The sequence below is a fragment of the Scylla paramamosain genome, chromosome 17 (genome assembly GCF_035594125.1).
Source record: "Scylla paramamosain isolate STU-SP2022 chromosome 17, ASM3559412v1, whole genome shotgun sequence".
Lineage (NCBI taxonomy): Eukaryota > Metazoa > Arthropoda > Malacostraca > Decapoda > Portunidae > Scylla > Scylla paramamosain.
Window position 1 is genome coordinate 11,825,001 of NC_087167.1, and position 12,500 is coordinate 11,837,500.

At 43.4% G+C, this 12,500-nt stretch overlaps 2 protein-coding genes across 5 annotated transcripts in view; one reads left to right on the top strand and one right to left on the bottom strand.

Annotated features, from left to right (window-relative positions):
* The window catches only part of LOC135108250 (homeobox protein Nkx-6.1-like), a 46,968-nt gene extending 43,006 nt beyond the window's left edge, over positions 1 to 3,962 (top strand). The window contains exon 3 of the mRNA XM_064019005.1: positions 2,943 to 3,962. Within this exon, the coding sequence (XP_063875075.1) occupies positions 2,943 to 3,098 (156 nt within the window). The 3' untranslated portion in view covers positions 3,099 to 3,962. The remainder of the gene's footprint in view (positions 1 to 2,942) is intronic.
* LOC135108480 (uncharacterized) overlaps positions 1 to 12,500 on the bottom strand; it is a 260,707-nt gene that overhangs the window by 169,162 nt on the left and 79,045 nt on the right. For all 4 annotated transcript variants that reach the window (XR_010272294.1, XM_064019537.1, XM_064019538.1 and 1 more), the window contains exon 4: positions 6,905 to 6,942. The gene's annotated coding sequence lies outside the window, so the exon portion shown is untranslated. The remainder of the gene's footprint in view (positions 1 to 6,904; positions 6,943 to 12,500) is intronic.

Sequence of the window (12,500 nt, forward strand, 5' to 3'; positions counted from 1 at the left end):
ATAAATTAGATGTGTGTGTGTGTGTGTGCGTGTGTGTGTAAGTGTGTGTGTGTGTGTGTGTGTGTGTGTGTGTGTGTGTGTGCATGAAACAGAGCTAGGCTGGGCGGGGACACCACTTTCACCGCCCATTGTTATTGCTGCTGCCACCACCACCACCACCACCACGTCTGCCACTGTCACAACCACCACCATCACCACCACTCGCTTATTATTTAACTCTCATCCATCAATTAAAAGACTCATCCATCAGTGCGTGTCGTGCGTGAGAGAGAGAGAGAGAGAGAGAGAGAGAGAGAGAGAGAGAGAGAGAGAGAGAGAGAGAGAGAGAGCTGATCTTCTTGAATCTTATCTTCCGACACACCCAAGCGTAACACTACTCCTCCTCCTCCTCCTCCTCCTCCTCCTCCTCTTTTTTTTCTTCTTCTTCTTATCCTCCTCCTCCTCCCCCTTTTCTCCATTTTCTCTTCGTCCTCTTCATCGTCCTTCCTTATTTTCTTCCCATCCTTACCCTACTCCTTCCTTTTCTTCTTCTCCTCCATCTTCTCTCCTCCTCCCCTTTCACGCGCTTTTTCTTCTTCTTCTTCTTCTTCTTCTTCTTCTTCTTCTTCTTCTTCTTCTTCTTCTTCGTTTTCTTCTTCTTTGTTGTCTTCCTGTTCTTCTTCCTCTTCCTTTCCTTCCTCTTCCTGCTTCTACCTTTCTCCATATCCCTTGATAATTCTCTCTCTCTCTCTCTCTCTCTCTCTCTCTCTCTCTCTCTCTCTCTCTCTCTCTCTCTCTCTCTCTCTCTCTCTCTCTCTCTCTCTCAGCCACTCAAGCATCAATGTATCTTTCACTTGGATGTTCGCTCATGTGTGATCTCTCTCTCTCTCTCTCTCTCTCTCTCTCTCTCTCTCTCTCTCTCTCTCTCTCTCTCTCTCTCTCTCTCAACTCGCCCTTCCTTCACTGCTTCTTTTCCACATAAACTGGAGAGAGAGAGAGAGAGAGAGAGAGAGAGAGAGAGAGAGAGAGAGAGAGAGAGAGAGAGAGAGAGAGAGAGAGAGAGAGATCTGATCAGAATTTCATTGTCTTATATATTTCCCTCAAACTTCTCCAATCGCTTCTATGTGCGGTGAAGGAGGAAAGGAGGGAGGGAGAGAGAGGGAAGGGAGGAAGGGTGGGAGGGAGGGAGGGAAAAAGGGAGGAGGAAAAGGGAAAGGAGGGAAGGAATTGGAAATGTACTTTGAAAGATCTCAGAGAAGGAAGAGAGAGAGAGAGAGAGAGAGAGAGAGAGAGAGAGAGAGAGAGAGAGAGAGAGAGAGAGAGAGAGGATAATAAGGTAACTTGGTGTAATTTACGACGAATTATAACCAAGGTAATGAAGACAGAAGTGAAGGGATGGCTCTCTCTCTCTCTCTCTCTCTCTCTCTCTCTCTCTCTCTCTCTCTCTCTCTCTCTCTCTCTACTGCTTTCTACCGCAATTTGAATCTTATTCTTTATTTTTATTCCTCTTCTTGCCCAAACCCGAAGAGGAGGAGGAGGAGGAGGAGGAGGAGGAGGAGGAGGAGGAGGAGGTAGCGGCAGCGGAGCAGAATAGGAAGGAGACTAGAAAAAGGAGGAGGAAGAGGAGGAAGAGGAAGAGGAGGAGAAGGAAGAGGAGGCGGTGGCTAAGGAGGAGGAGGAGGAGGAGGAGGAGGAGGAGGAGGAGGAGGAGGTTCTTCTGATAAAACACATTGCGAAGCGAAATCCAATTTGTTGGATAAACCCGAGGCGTATTGAGGGAGAGGGAGGGAGAGGGAGGGAGAAGGGGGAGGGGAGAAGGAAGGGAAGAGAGAGGGAGAGGGGTGGGAGAGTCAAGAAGGCAAGGAAGGAATTGAGAACTGAGAGAGAGCGGAGAAAAGTGGTGAGAGGGAGAGGGAGAGGGAGTGGGAAAGAGGGAGAGGAGGGAGAGGGGGAGGTAAAAATCGAGCCTTGGGAGAGAGAGAAAGGTGAGGAGTGTGGAAAGGAAAGTGGAAGAGAGAGAGAGAGAGAGAGAGAGAGAGAGAGAGAGAGAGAGAGAGAGAGAGAGAGAGAGAGAGAGAGAGAGAAAATCACGATCTTGCTTTACGGCCTCTTGACAATCTAACTCTCTCTCTCTCTCTCTCTCTCTCTCTCTCTCTCTCTCTCTCTCTCTCTCTCTCTCTCTCAGCCTATTTCACCTTGTTTCTCTTTTGTCTTATTTCCATTGTAATTCTCTCTCTCTCTCTCTCTCTCTCTCTCTCTCTCTCTCTCTCTCTCTCTCTCTCTCTCTCTCTCTCTCTCTCTCTCTCTCGCTATGGAGAAGTGGAGGAAAGGAGAATTTTTCCTCCATTCTCAGGACTGTGGAATAGCAGGTTCCTCCTCCTAATCTTTCCTCCCAGCTAATCTGACTGGAGGGAGGGAGGGAGGGAGGGAAAGAGGGAGGGAGGGAGGGAAGGATCTAACAATGGAAAGAAGGAATGATGGTGGTGACGACGGTGATGAGGGTACTCTCTCTCTCTCTCTCTCTCTCTCTCTCTCTCTCTCTCTCTCTCTCTCTCTCTCTCTCTCTCTCTCTGACACGTAGACAGTGACGAAAAATTAATTATATTTACAGGAGCTTAAATACACACACACACACACACACACACACACACACACACACACACACACACACACACACACACACGGAAGCTGACCTAACACCATACTTAACCTAACCATACCTAGAGCGAGGAGGAGGAGGAGTAGGCACCAGTTAGAATAGTGCCTCTCATATTCCCTACACACACACACACCTTTGGCACGCCCTAAACAGGTGTGCCATCAACCAGCCACCCAATCATCCTCATCTGTGCTATCCTGCCACACTGCTAATTAACCTGCAGGTGTGTATGTGTGTGTGTGTGTGTGTGTGTGTGTGTGTGTGTGTGTCACCTTGTCCTCACCAGTGCCCCTCTGCCCGCCAGGTGTGGTTCCAGAACAGGCGCACCAAGTGGAGGAAGCGCCACGCCGCCGAGATGGCCACGGCCAAGCGGAAGCAGGAGGAGGCGGTGGACGGCTACGGCGACGAGGACCAGGAGGAGGACGGCGAGGAGTCGCAGCAGGGGGGCAGCAGGACGTGAAGCGCGGCAAACACGCCAACTCCCCGCACGAGGACAGCGCGGCAGCAGCAGGCGGCGCAGGTGTGGCAGGAGCGCAGCCGCCGCCCCAGCAGACCACACCGCACCTCTTACACCAGCAGGAGGCCACAGCAGCAGCAGCGGCCGCAGCAGCAGCAGCCGCCGCCGCCGCCGCCGCCGCTGCCGCCGCCGCTGGGGGCGTGCAGCAGACCTCCTCACAGCCCCCGGTGCAGCAGTCACCCCCGCACCTGCCCCCCTCGGCCTCTCCCCTCTCGACTGTCCCCCCCGCGACCTCCAGTGAATCCTGACGCACCTCCTTCCTGTCCTCACCAGTGACCTCCCTCACTCCACGACTCCCCGCCACTAGCCTCCACTGACCTCCTCCACCGCCCTCATCATCTCCACGAGTCTCCAGTGACCTCCATCATCTCCACCACCTTCACCACCCACATCACCATCAACACCCCGCACCGCCACGCCCCGCTGCCCCTCCGTCGGTTCCTAGACCCAGCCCCGCCTTGGGTCCCTCCTTAGGGTATATCTTCCCTCTCTCCCATCTCCCCACCCCCCAGCCCTCTCCCTGCCAAATGACTCTTTGTGTAGTACGTTTCTCCTCTCCCTCCTCTCCTTCTCTCACTCTGAAAGGTTGTGATTCTCAGATTCTGACTGTCATCCACTCTCTCTGTCTCCCTCTCTCTCTACCCTTTCTCTTTCTCTCCCCCTCTCCTGCTCTCCCTCGCCCCTCTCCCCAGGTCAGGCTGTCTGCTGACCACCGCCCCGCCCCGTCATTCTCTCTGCTTGCTGCTGAGAAAGTTTGAGTCAGTCAGGCATGATAATGATAATAATAATAATAATAATAATAATAATAATAATGAATAACTAATAATACTTACTACTACTACTACTACTACTACTACTACTACTACTAATGCTGCTGCTGTTACTACTATCACTAAAATAATACTAACGAAAACTGTCAATAATAACAATAATAATAATAATGATAATAATAATAATAATAATAATAATAATAATAATAATAATAATAATAATAATGAAATAAAAAGAACAACAACAACAACACACACACACACACACACACACACACACACACACACACACACACACACACACACACACACACACACACACACACACACACACACACACACACACACACACACACGATATCTCTAGTTTATCATGTCTGTCAATCAATTTGTTTACAAGTTACATATTTCTCACTATCGCTCTTGATTATCTTCTTCTTCTTCTTCTTCTTCTTTTCTTCTTGTTCTCCTCCTCCTCCTCCTCCTCCTTCCTCTCATTTCCATCGCCATCAAGTATTTATTATTACTATTATTATTATTATTATTATTATTATTATTATTATTATTATTATTATTATTATTACCTTGAAATACACTCGACATAAATAAATATAGATAGAATAAATATAGCCCAATGTAACATTTAGTTTCAAAAGATAATTGGATCAACAAAGAAAAGAAAAAAAAGCGAAAGAAACAAAAAAGAAAAAAGAAGAGAAAGAAAGGAAGAAAGAAAGGAAAATTATAAATGATGTGGTTCTTCAAATTAATTCCCAGGATAACACACACACACACACACACACACACACACACACACACACACACACACACACACACACACACACACACACACAGAGCACCAGCAGCAGCAGCAGCAGCAGCAGGACAGCCTGACCGTACCTAACCTTTCCTGACCTTTTGCTCTTCCCTGACCTTCCTAAGTGTCTTTTCCAACTTCCTTCTTCATTCCTCTCTTCACCTTTTCAAACCTCTCCCCCGACCTTTCTTTAAAAATGTTCTGGTCTTTTTTTTTTTTTTTTTTCAGACCTTTTTATCATTTTTTACTGAATATCTATCAGTTCTGACCTTTTAATGTTTTACATCTATTTTTTTCTGAGCGTATTTTAACTTTTTTTTATGTTTCAGTGACCTTTTCATATATTTCAAGACCTTATATTCTTTTTCTGACCTTACCTGACCTTGTTTAGCATTATATGACCTTTCTAAACAATCTAACCTTAAAATTAATCTTTGTTACCTTTAAACCTTTTCTTAATTCCTCATCCTTTCCTCCGACCTTTCTCAGGCCTTGGCCTGACCTTATCCTCACAAAACCAAGCCCAGAACTGACCTTAATCTTATCTCTTGTATTCTCTTCATTTTTTCCTTCTTTTCTCTCTCTATACCTGAAAAATTCATACGTTTTAATATTCGTAATAAAATACCTAGTCCATCTTTCTTCCTCCTCTTCCTCTTCCTCCTCGACGTCGCCCTCCTCCTCCTCCTCCTCTTCCTCTTCTTCACTAACATCATTATTCCTACTGTCAATTATTATTATTATTATTATTATTATTATTATTATTATTATTATTATTATTATTATTATGATAGTAGTCAGTAGTTGTGTAAATAGTCTAGGGTTAAGAATGTTGACTATTGCGTCTGTTTGATAATGAGCTAATTCTCTCTCTCTCTCTCTCTCTCTCTCTCTCTCTCTCTCTCTCTCTCTCTCTCTGACGATACACTTCTCTCTCTCAGAGCTAATGTAAAAGCACTACAGTCTCTCTCTCTCTCTCTCTCTCTCTCTCTCTCTCTCTCTCTCTCTCTCTCTCTCTCTCTCTCTCTCTCTCTCACCTTGCAATAAAGAGTACTAAGCTTTATATAGTAAATGGTTGTAACGATAAGAAAAGAAAAACCATTACGATTATTATCATTATTATTATCATTATTATTATTATCATTATTATTATTATTATTATTATTATTATTATGAACACGAATCCCAGTTTTATTATTCTATACAAAGCCAAGAAAATTTACCGCGAGAGAGTTGTGTAAATACGATAACTACTATTGTAATGAGTGGTCTGAATATAATTATCATCTTTATCTTCTTATTTCCCGCTTTATTTTCTTCCCTTTCTCCCCCCTCCCCCCGGTGGTGCCCGCGGCTCTGTAACATAGCGTAGGGAAGTGTGTATGTATGTGTGTTGCTGCAATGTATACGTATATTGTCTACCAGAAGTGGCAATAGATAGGAAGGGGGAAAAGAAAGTGTGTTTGTGTGAGGTGATATCACATTCACGTGGAAGTGTAAACAGAGTGACCGTACGCAGGATATCGGTGTTATACTGTAGTGGTATACTGTAGAAAAGAAAGTATTGGTGGCAGAGAAGAAAGGTGGTATCATATTCACGTGGAAATGTAAACAGAAACATCGTACGCTTGAAATAAGTATCGTACTCCGTGAATGGGAAATAGGTGATACCGTAAATGATATATTGTGGAAAAGAAAGAAAAGTATCGTTGGTATAGGAGAAAATAAAAGAACTCCAGAAGGTTGTGCACTGTTAAACTATCGTAGATCGCAGTGGTGGTGTTGTAATAAAGGTTGTGTCATGATGTCTTGTCGGGAAAATGTCATACGGTAGAGAAAAAAAATATCGTACATAGGGAAAAAGAAATTGTACATAATATTGTGTAAGGAAGAAAAATATTACAATGTTTCGTCGTGTTGTGAGAGATAAGCAAAGACTATCGTACAGGCGAGAGAAGGTGTTGTACATACGATAGCATTTCCACGAACTTATAATATATATATGAAGAAGAAATAAACTTGAAAATTAAATATGTATTCTGCCCTAAGGTGTAAAAAAAAATAATAATAACATGGTGCCATTAAATAGAAAGGCAGTATACAAGAAGAATTATTTACAAGACAGTGAGAAAATAAGAATAACAGGACAATTAAATACTTACAAAACAGAAGTATGGCGGAGAAATACCGTCATCGTACACTGAAACGAGAAATATCGTACACGCTATTCAAAATTCAGTTCGATTAATGAAAAAGAGCTGTTAAAAATGTACAAATGAATGGAAATTAAAAACATGAATAATAATGAAAATACATAGAATTCATAAAACATTGCTGAGGAAAAATTAAATAATAACTTACCCCCCCCCCCAAAAAAAAAAAAAAAAACGTTTATGAGTGAATCGTTTGAGCATCCAAGAATGTTGACCTAAAGCAGCGAAAGTGACTTAATTGTTCGTGACTTAAACAGCAGCAGCAGCAGCAGCAGCAGCAGCAGCGGGCAGCAGCGGTGAACACGAGTCAGACCCACACCTACTCAGTCAGTCAGTCAGTCAGTCGATTTGTATTTAAGTCAGTTGAATATTAACGTAACTGACTGATGTACTAATAATATTATAAAGAATATATATATATAATTCAGTTCAGCCACTGTCAGTCACTCATCAGTCAGTCAGTCAGTCAGTCAGTCTGTTAGTCAGCTAGAGAATCAGTCATGAAATGTGTACAGTTGTGTATAATTCTTTTGTTCCTTCTTCCTCTCTCTCGTGTGTTTGTGTGTGTGTGTGTGTATGTGTGTGTGCGTGTGTGTGTGTGTCAGCGCTTCCCTGTATCTCCAACATTACTACAAATACAATGTTTCTAATGTATATCACAAGGTTTGTTTATCCTCTTGTTGTTGCTCTTGTTGTCGTTGTTGTTGAGATGTTGGTAGCTGTATGTGGGAGGAGGATGCAGCAGGTGGAAGAGAAGAGAGGAAGACCTAAGGGAAGGTTCTGGATGCAGTGAAAGAAGACCTGCTTGTAATGGGTGTGACTGAGGATGGCGTAAAGAGCAAGAGCGCTGGAGAAGAATGATTTGCTGTAGTCTCTGGAGAGGAACGATTAGAGAAGGAAGTTAACATACCACCGGTCACTAACACTAACTGAATTAAGAAAAGTCGGAGAAAAGGGTAAGAAATTTAGAAAAAGGTTTAAACAGATCAGTTTTTAAGGTCAAGATATCGTTTAGAAAGTCCGAATGCTGTTAAACAAGGTCAGGATGAAGACTGAGAATGTTAGAAAAGGTTATAAAGTCTGGAAATGTATGGAAAGGTCACGATTGTTAGTCTGCGTCAGTTAGCCAGTCACATATAAACAGCTAAGCCATCAGTAGTATATTTTAGTCAGTTAGTCAATAAGTCGGATATACAAACAGTTAAAAGATATTAACCGGATTTTAAAGTCAGTCGGTCAGTCGATGGGCCGGTCACACGAACAAAACAGTTAAGATACTTTTCTTTTTTCAGTCAGTCAGTCAGTCAGTCAGTCAGTAAACCTGTCACACGAACAAACAGATAAGATACCCTCTTTTCCAGTCAGTCAGTCAGTCAGTAAACCTGTCACACGAACAAACAGATAAGATACCCTTTTTTCCAGTCAGTCAGTCAGTCAGTAAAGCAGTCACACGAACAAATAGTTAAGCTATCCAGCGGTCTTTTCCAGTTAGTAAGTCAACAAGCCAGTAACGCCAATACCAAACAGGTTATCAACAGGTTTTCCAGACAGTCACAGCTAGTCAGTCAGTCAGTCAAGCCAAAATATTAACAATGTCATTCAGTTTTCTTCCAGGGAGTTGGTCAGTTAATAAGCCACTAAGACGAAGAAACAGTTTACTCATTAACCAGTTTTTAGCCAATCAGTCAATCAGTCAGTCAGTCATTCAGTCATTCAGTCATTCCATAACCCAATAAGACGGAAAACAGTTTAGAGATTAGCCATTTTCCAGTCAGCCAGTCAGGAAATGTTTAAATCGCAAAGGCGAACCCTCATCACCTGAGTTTTCAAGTCAGCCAGTCAATCAATCAATAAGCCAATCAGTCAGTAAACAAGACAATTAACAGAACAATTAAGCCATATTTTTCCAGTCAGTCAATCAGTCAGTCAGTCAGTCAGTCAGTAAACAAGGCGATTAACAGAACAATTAAGCCACATTTTTCCAGTCAGTCTATCAGTCAGTCAGCCAGTCAGTCAATAAGCCAGTCAGTCAGTAAGCCAGTCTGTCAGTCAGTCAGTCAATCAGTAAACAAGACGGTTAACAGAACAATTAAGCCACATTTTCCAAGTCAATCAGTCAGTCAGTCAGTCAGTCAGTCAGTCAGTCAGTCAGTCAGCCGGTCAGTCAATCAGTAACCCAATCAGTGAATAAACCAGATCAAAAAATAAAATAAAATAAATAAATAAATAAATAAACCACATTTTTCCAGTCAGTCAGTCAGTAAGTCAGTCAATAAGCCAGCGGACTAACAGTTAAGCCATCACATAGTTACTCCAGTCAGTCAGAAAGCCAACCAGTGAACCAGATAGTTAGTTAGGGATTCGAACGAGGGACGCGCGGGTTAAGACAAGCGCAGTAACCATTGCGCCATTAACACCTATAGATATATTCCCGTTGCATCAAGGAAGAAGAAGAAGAAGAAGAAGAAGAAGAAGAAGAAGAAGAAGAAGAAGAAGAAGAAGAGCAAAAAAATCGGCAATAAAAATTAAATATTAAAGAATGATAAAAAAATTCGCAGAGAGAGAGAGAGAGAGAGAGAGAGAGAGAGAGAGAGAGAGAGAGAGAGAGAGAGAGAGAGAGAGAGAGAGAGAGAGAAAGGCATAATTGTAGATACAGAAAGAGGTAAATGAGGAGAGGAGGGAAGGCCAGAGAGAGAGAGAGAGAGAGAGAGAGAGAGAGAGAGAGAGAGAGAGAGAGAGAGAGAGAAAGGGGAGGAAAAGCTGATATATTGGAGATAGATATAATAGAAGACAGAAATGAATGGAGGCCGTGAAAGGGAAGGAAGGAAGGAAGGAGAGGAGGGAAGGAGGGACGGTCAAATAAATAAAATAAAAGTGATGGGAACGAGGCAAAGATGAATAACAGGGAGAGAGAGAGAGAGAGAGAGAGAGAGAGAGAGAGAGAGAGAGAGAGAGAGAGAGAGAGAGAGAGAGAGAGAGAGAGAGAGAGTTACAAAATCAATATGTACAATAACAGATGAGGACAAATTAATGAACAAAGTAATTATACAAATGATAATGTTACGTTTCATTCGTTGACAAAGTGAAATCGAGGGAAAAATAAATAGAACAGATGAATAAATAGATAAGTAAATAATGATAAACCAAGTAAATAGACATCGTTAATAATGGAGGAGGACGGAATGAGAAGGCAGGAAAACATTGGCGAAAGAATGAAAAGCGAAGGAAAACAAAAGAATGCAGGGAGAGAGGGGAAGGAAAAAGTGAAAAGAGAAAAGAGGAAAGCAAGGAACACACACAAAAAAATAAATAAATAAATAAAATGGTGAATGAAAAGAAAGGATAAAGCAAAGACGAAGATATTATATAGAAAGAGAATGAGAAAGATTGAAAGGAAAGGAAACACAATAATCAAGAGAAAGAATGACAGAAAGAGAATGAGCGAATAAAAGAAAAATAGAGGAAAAAATTATAGAAACAAAAGATTAGAAAAGGAGAGAGAGAGAGAGAGAGAGAGAGAGAGAGAGAGAGAGAGAGAGAGAGAGAGAGAGAGAGAGAGAGAGAGAGAGAGAGAGAAGGGAAGAGAAAAAACAAGTAAGAAACACAATGAAAAGAATAAGATAGGGAAGAACCAAAAATAAATGAGATGAAAGAACACGAGAAACAAAAGAGGGGAAAAGGAGAAAGGAAAACAAAAGAAAAACCTGAATAATGAAAGAGGATAAAGAGAGAGACATAGAGAGAAGCAAGGACGAAGGAAAAAGAGAAACAGACACACAAACAGAGAGAGGGAGACAGAGACAGAGAGAGCTAGAGAGAGAGAGAGAGAGAGAGAGAGAGAGAGAGAGAGAGAGAGAGAGAGAGAGAGAGAGAGAGAGAGAGAGAGAGAGAGGCAGGCAGGCAGGAAAACCACCTCACCAGCAAATATGAATCTCGATGGCCAGGAAAATATCACGATAGGACTTGGATGGCAGCCGTAAAAGGAGCCATCTCTATCGGGAGGCCGTGGCTGTCATCCACCCGCCATCTCCTTTGTTTATCTGGCCTGCCTCGCGCGCCATCAGATGTCATAACGGCGCCCTCCCTCCGCCGGGTCCTCCCCCTCGCGCGCTGCCACCTTACCAAACACCAGTCGACACTTACACTCCCATCGCAAAATACTAAGATTTTCCAGCTTTTCTCTGTCCCCAAATGAATGTTGAGGATACTATTATACCCCCTACACGCCCACACGCCCGCACACACCCTATAAACACGTCCAATAGTGAATAATGGATAAAAAACATGCTATATTGAATGCATTGCGGTGTTTGGCAGCTTACAGAGAGAGACAGCGAGAGAGCGAGAGACGTAGGGAAGAGAGAGAGAGAGGGAGGGAGAGGAAAGGAGAGGAGAGAGGGAGGGGCCAGCTGTAGGGAGGGACGGAGGCATGGACGGAGGGAAGGGAGGAAAGGGAGGAGAGAGAGAAAGGGACGTTTAAAATGGCTGAGCGAAGTGGCAACAGTAAGAATGTTTTATCTTCCACCTTACTGTGTTTGTGTGTGATGGCGGTGCCGCGAGTTTCTCATAGTTTAATCCCGCGCTGGGTATAAAGTCTCTCTCTCTCTCTCTCTCTCTCTCTCTCTCTCTCTCTCTCTCTCTCTCTCTCTCTCTCTCTCTCTCTAGGACGTCGGGTTGTGGGTAGGGAAGCGGGGGAGAAAGACAATTTTAAAATATTATGCTAATCAAACAGTATTCTACCAGGAATGAATGACAACCCGGAGGGGAGAGAGAGAGAGAGAGAGAGAGAGAGAGAGAGAGAGAGAGAGAGAGAGAGAGAGAGAGAGAGTGGTTGGGGAAAAAGAGGAAGGTTGGTCTCTCTCTCTCTCTCTCTCTCTCTCTCTCTCTCTCTCTCTCTCTCTCTCTCTCTCTCTCTCTCCATGCAATTACATATCTTGCCTCCTCTGCATAATTTACTTGAGGAAGAAGAGGTGGAGGAGAAAATGGTGTTGGAGAGAGAGAGAGAGAGAGAGAGAGAGAGAGAGAGAGAGAGAGAGAGAGAGAGAGAGAGAGAATGGGGGCTTGGGAACATTTTCAGGGGGTGAGTGGTTATATACGTGGGAGGGGGAGGGGGATGGGAGGGGAGGGGAGGGGAGGGGGAAGATGGCTTTGATATCGGAATGGTAGAGAGAGAGTGAGGGGAAGAGAGAGAGGGGAGAGAGGGAGAAAGAGAGAGGCGGAGGGGGTGGGGGAAGGAAGAGGAACATTTGAAAGGGGATGGGCACGTTTGAGGAAGATAGGGAGAGAGAGAGAGAGAGAGAGAGAGAGAGAGAGAGAGAGAGAGAGAGAGAGAGAGAGAGAGAGAGAGAGAGAGAGAGAGACTGGGAAGGAAAGGTGAGAAAGGAGAGGTGAAAAGAAAAGCAATTTATTTATTTATTTATTTTTGTATCCTGTGTTAACTGAAATGCGGGTGGGTTACTGATAATGACTAATAAGAATGAGAAAATGCAATACTAAGACAATATCTAAAATTTTACTTTCTGATCTAGTGAGGTATTCAGAAATA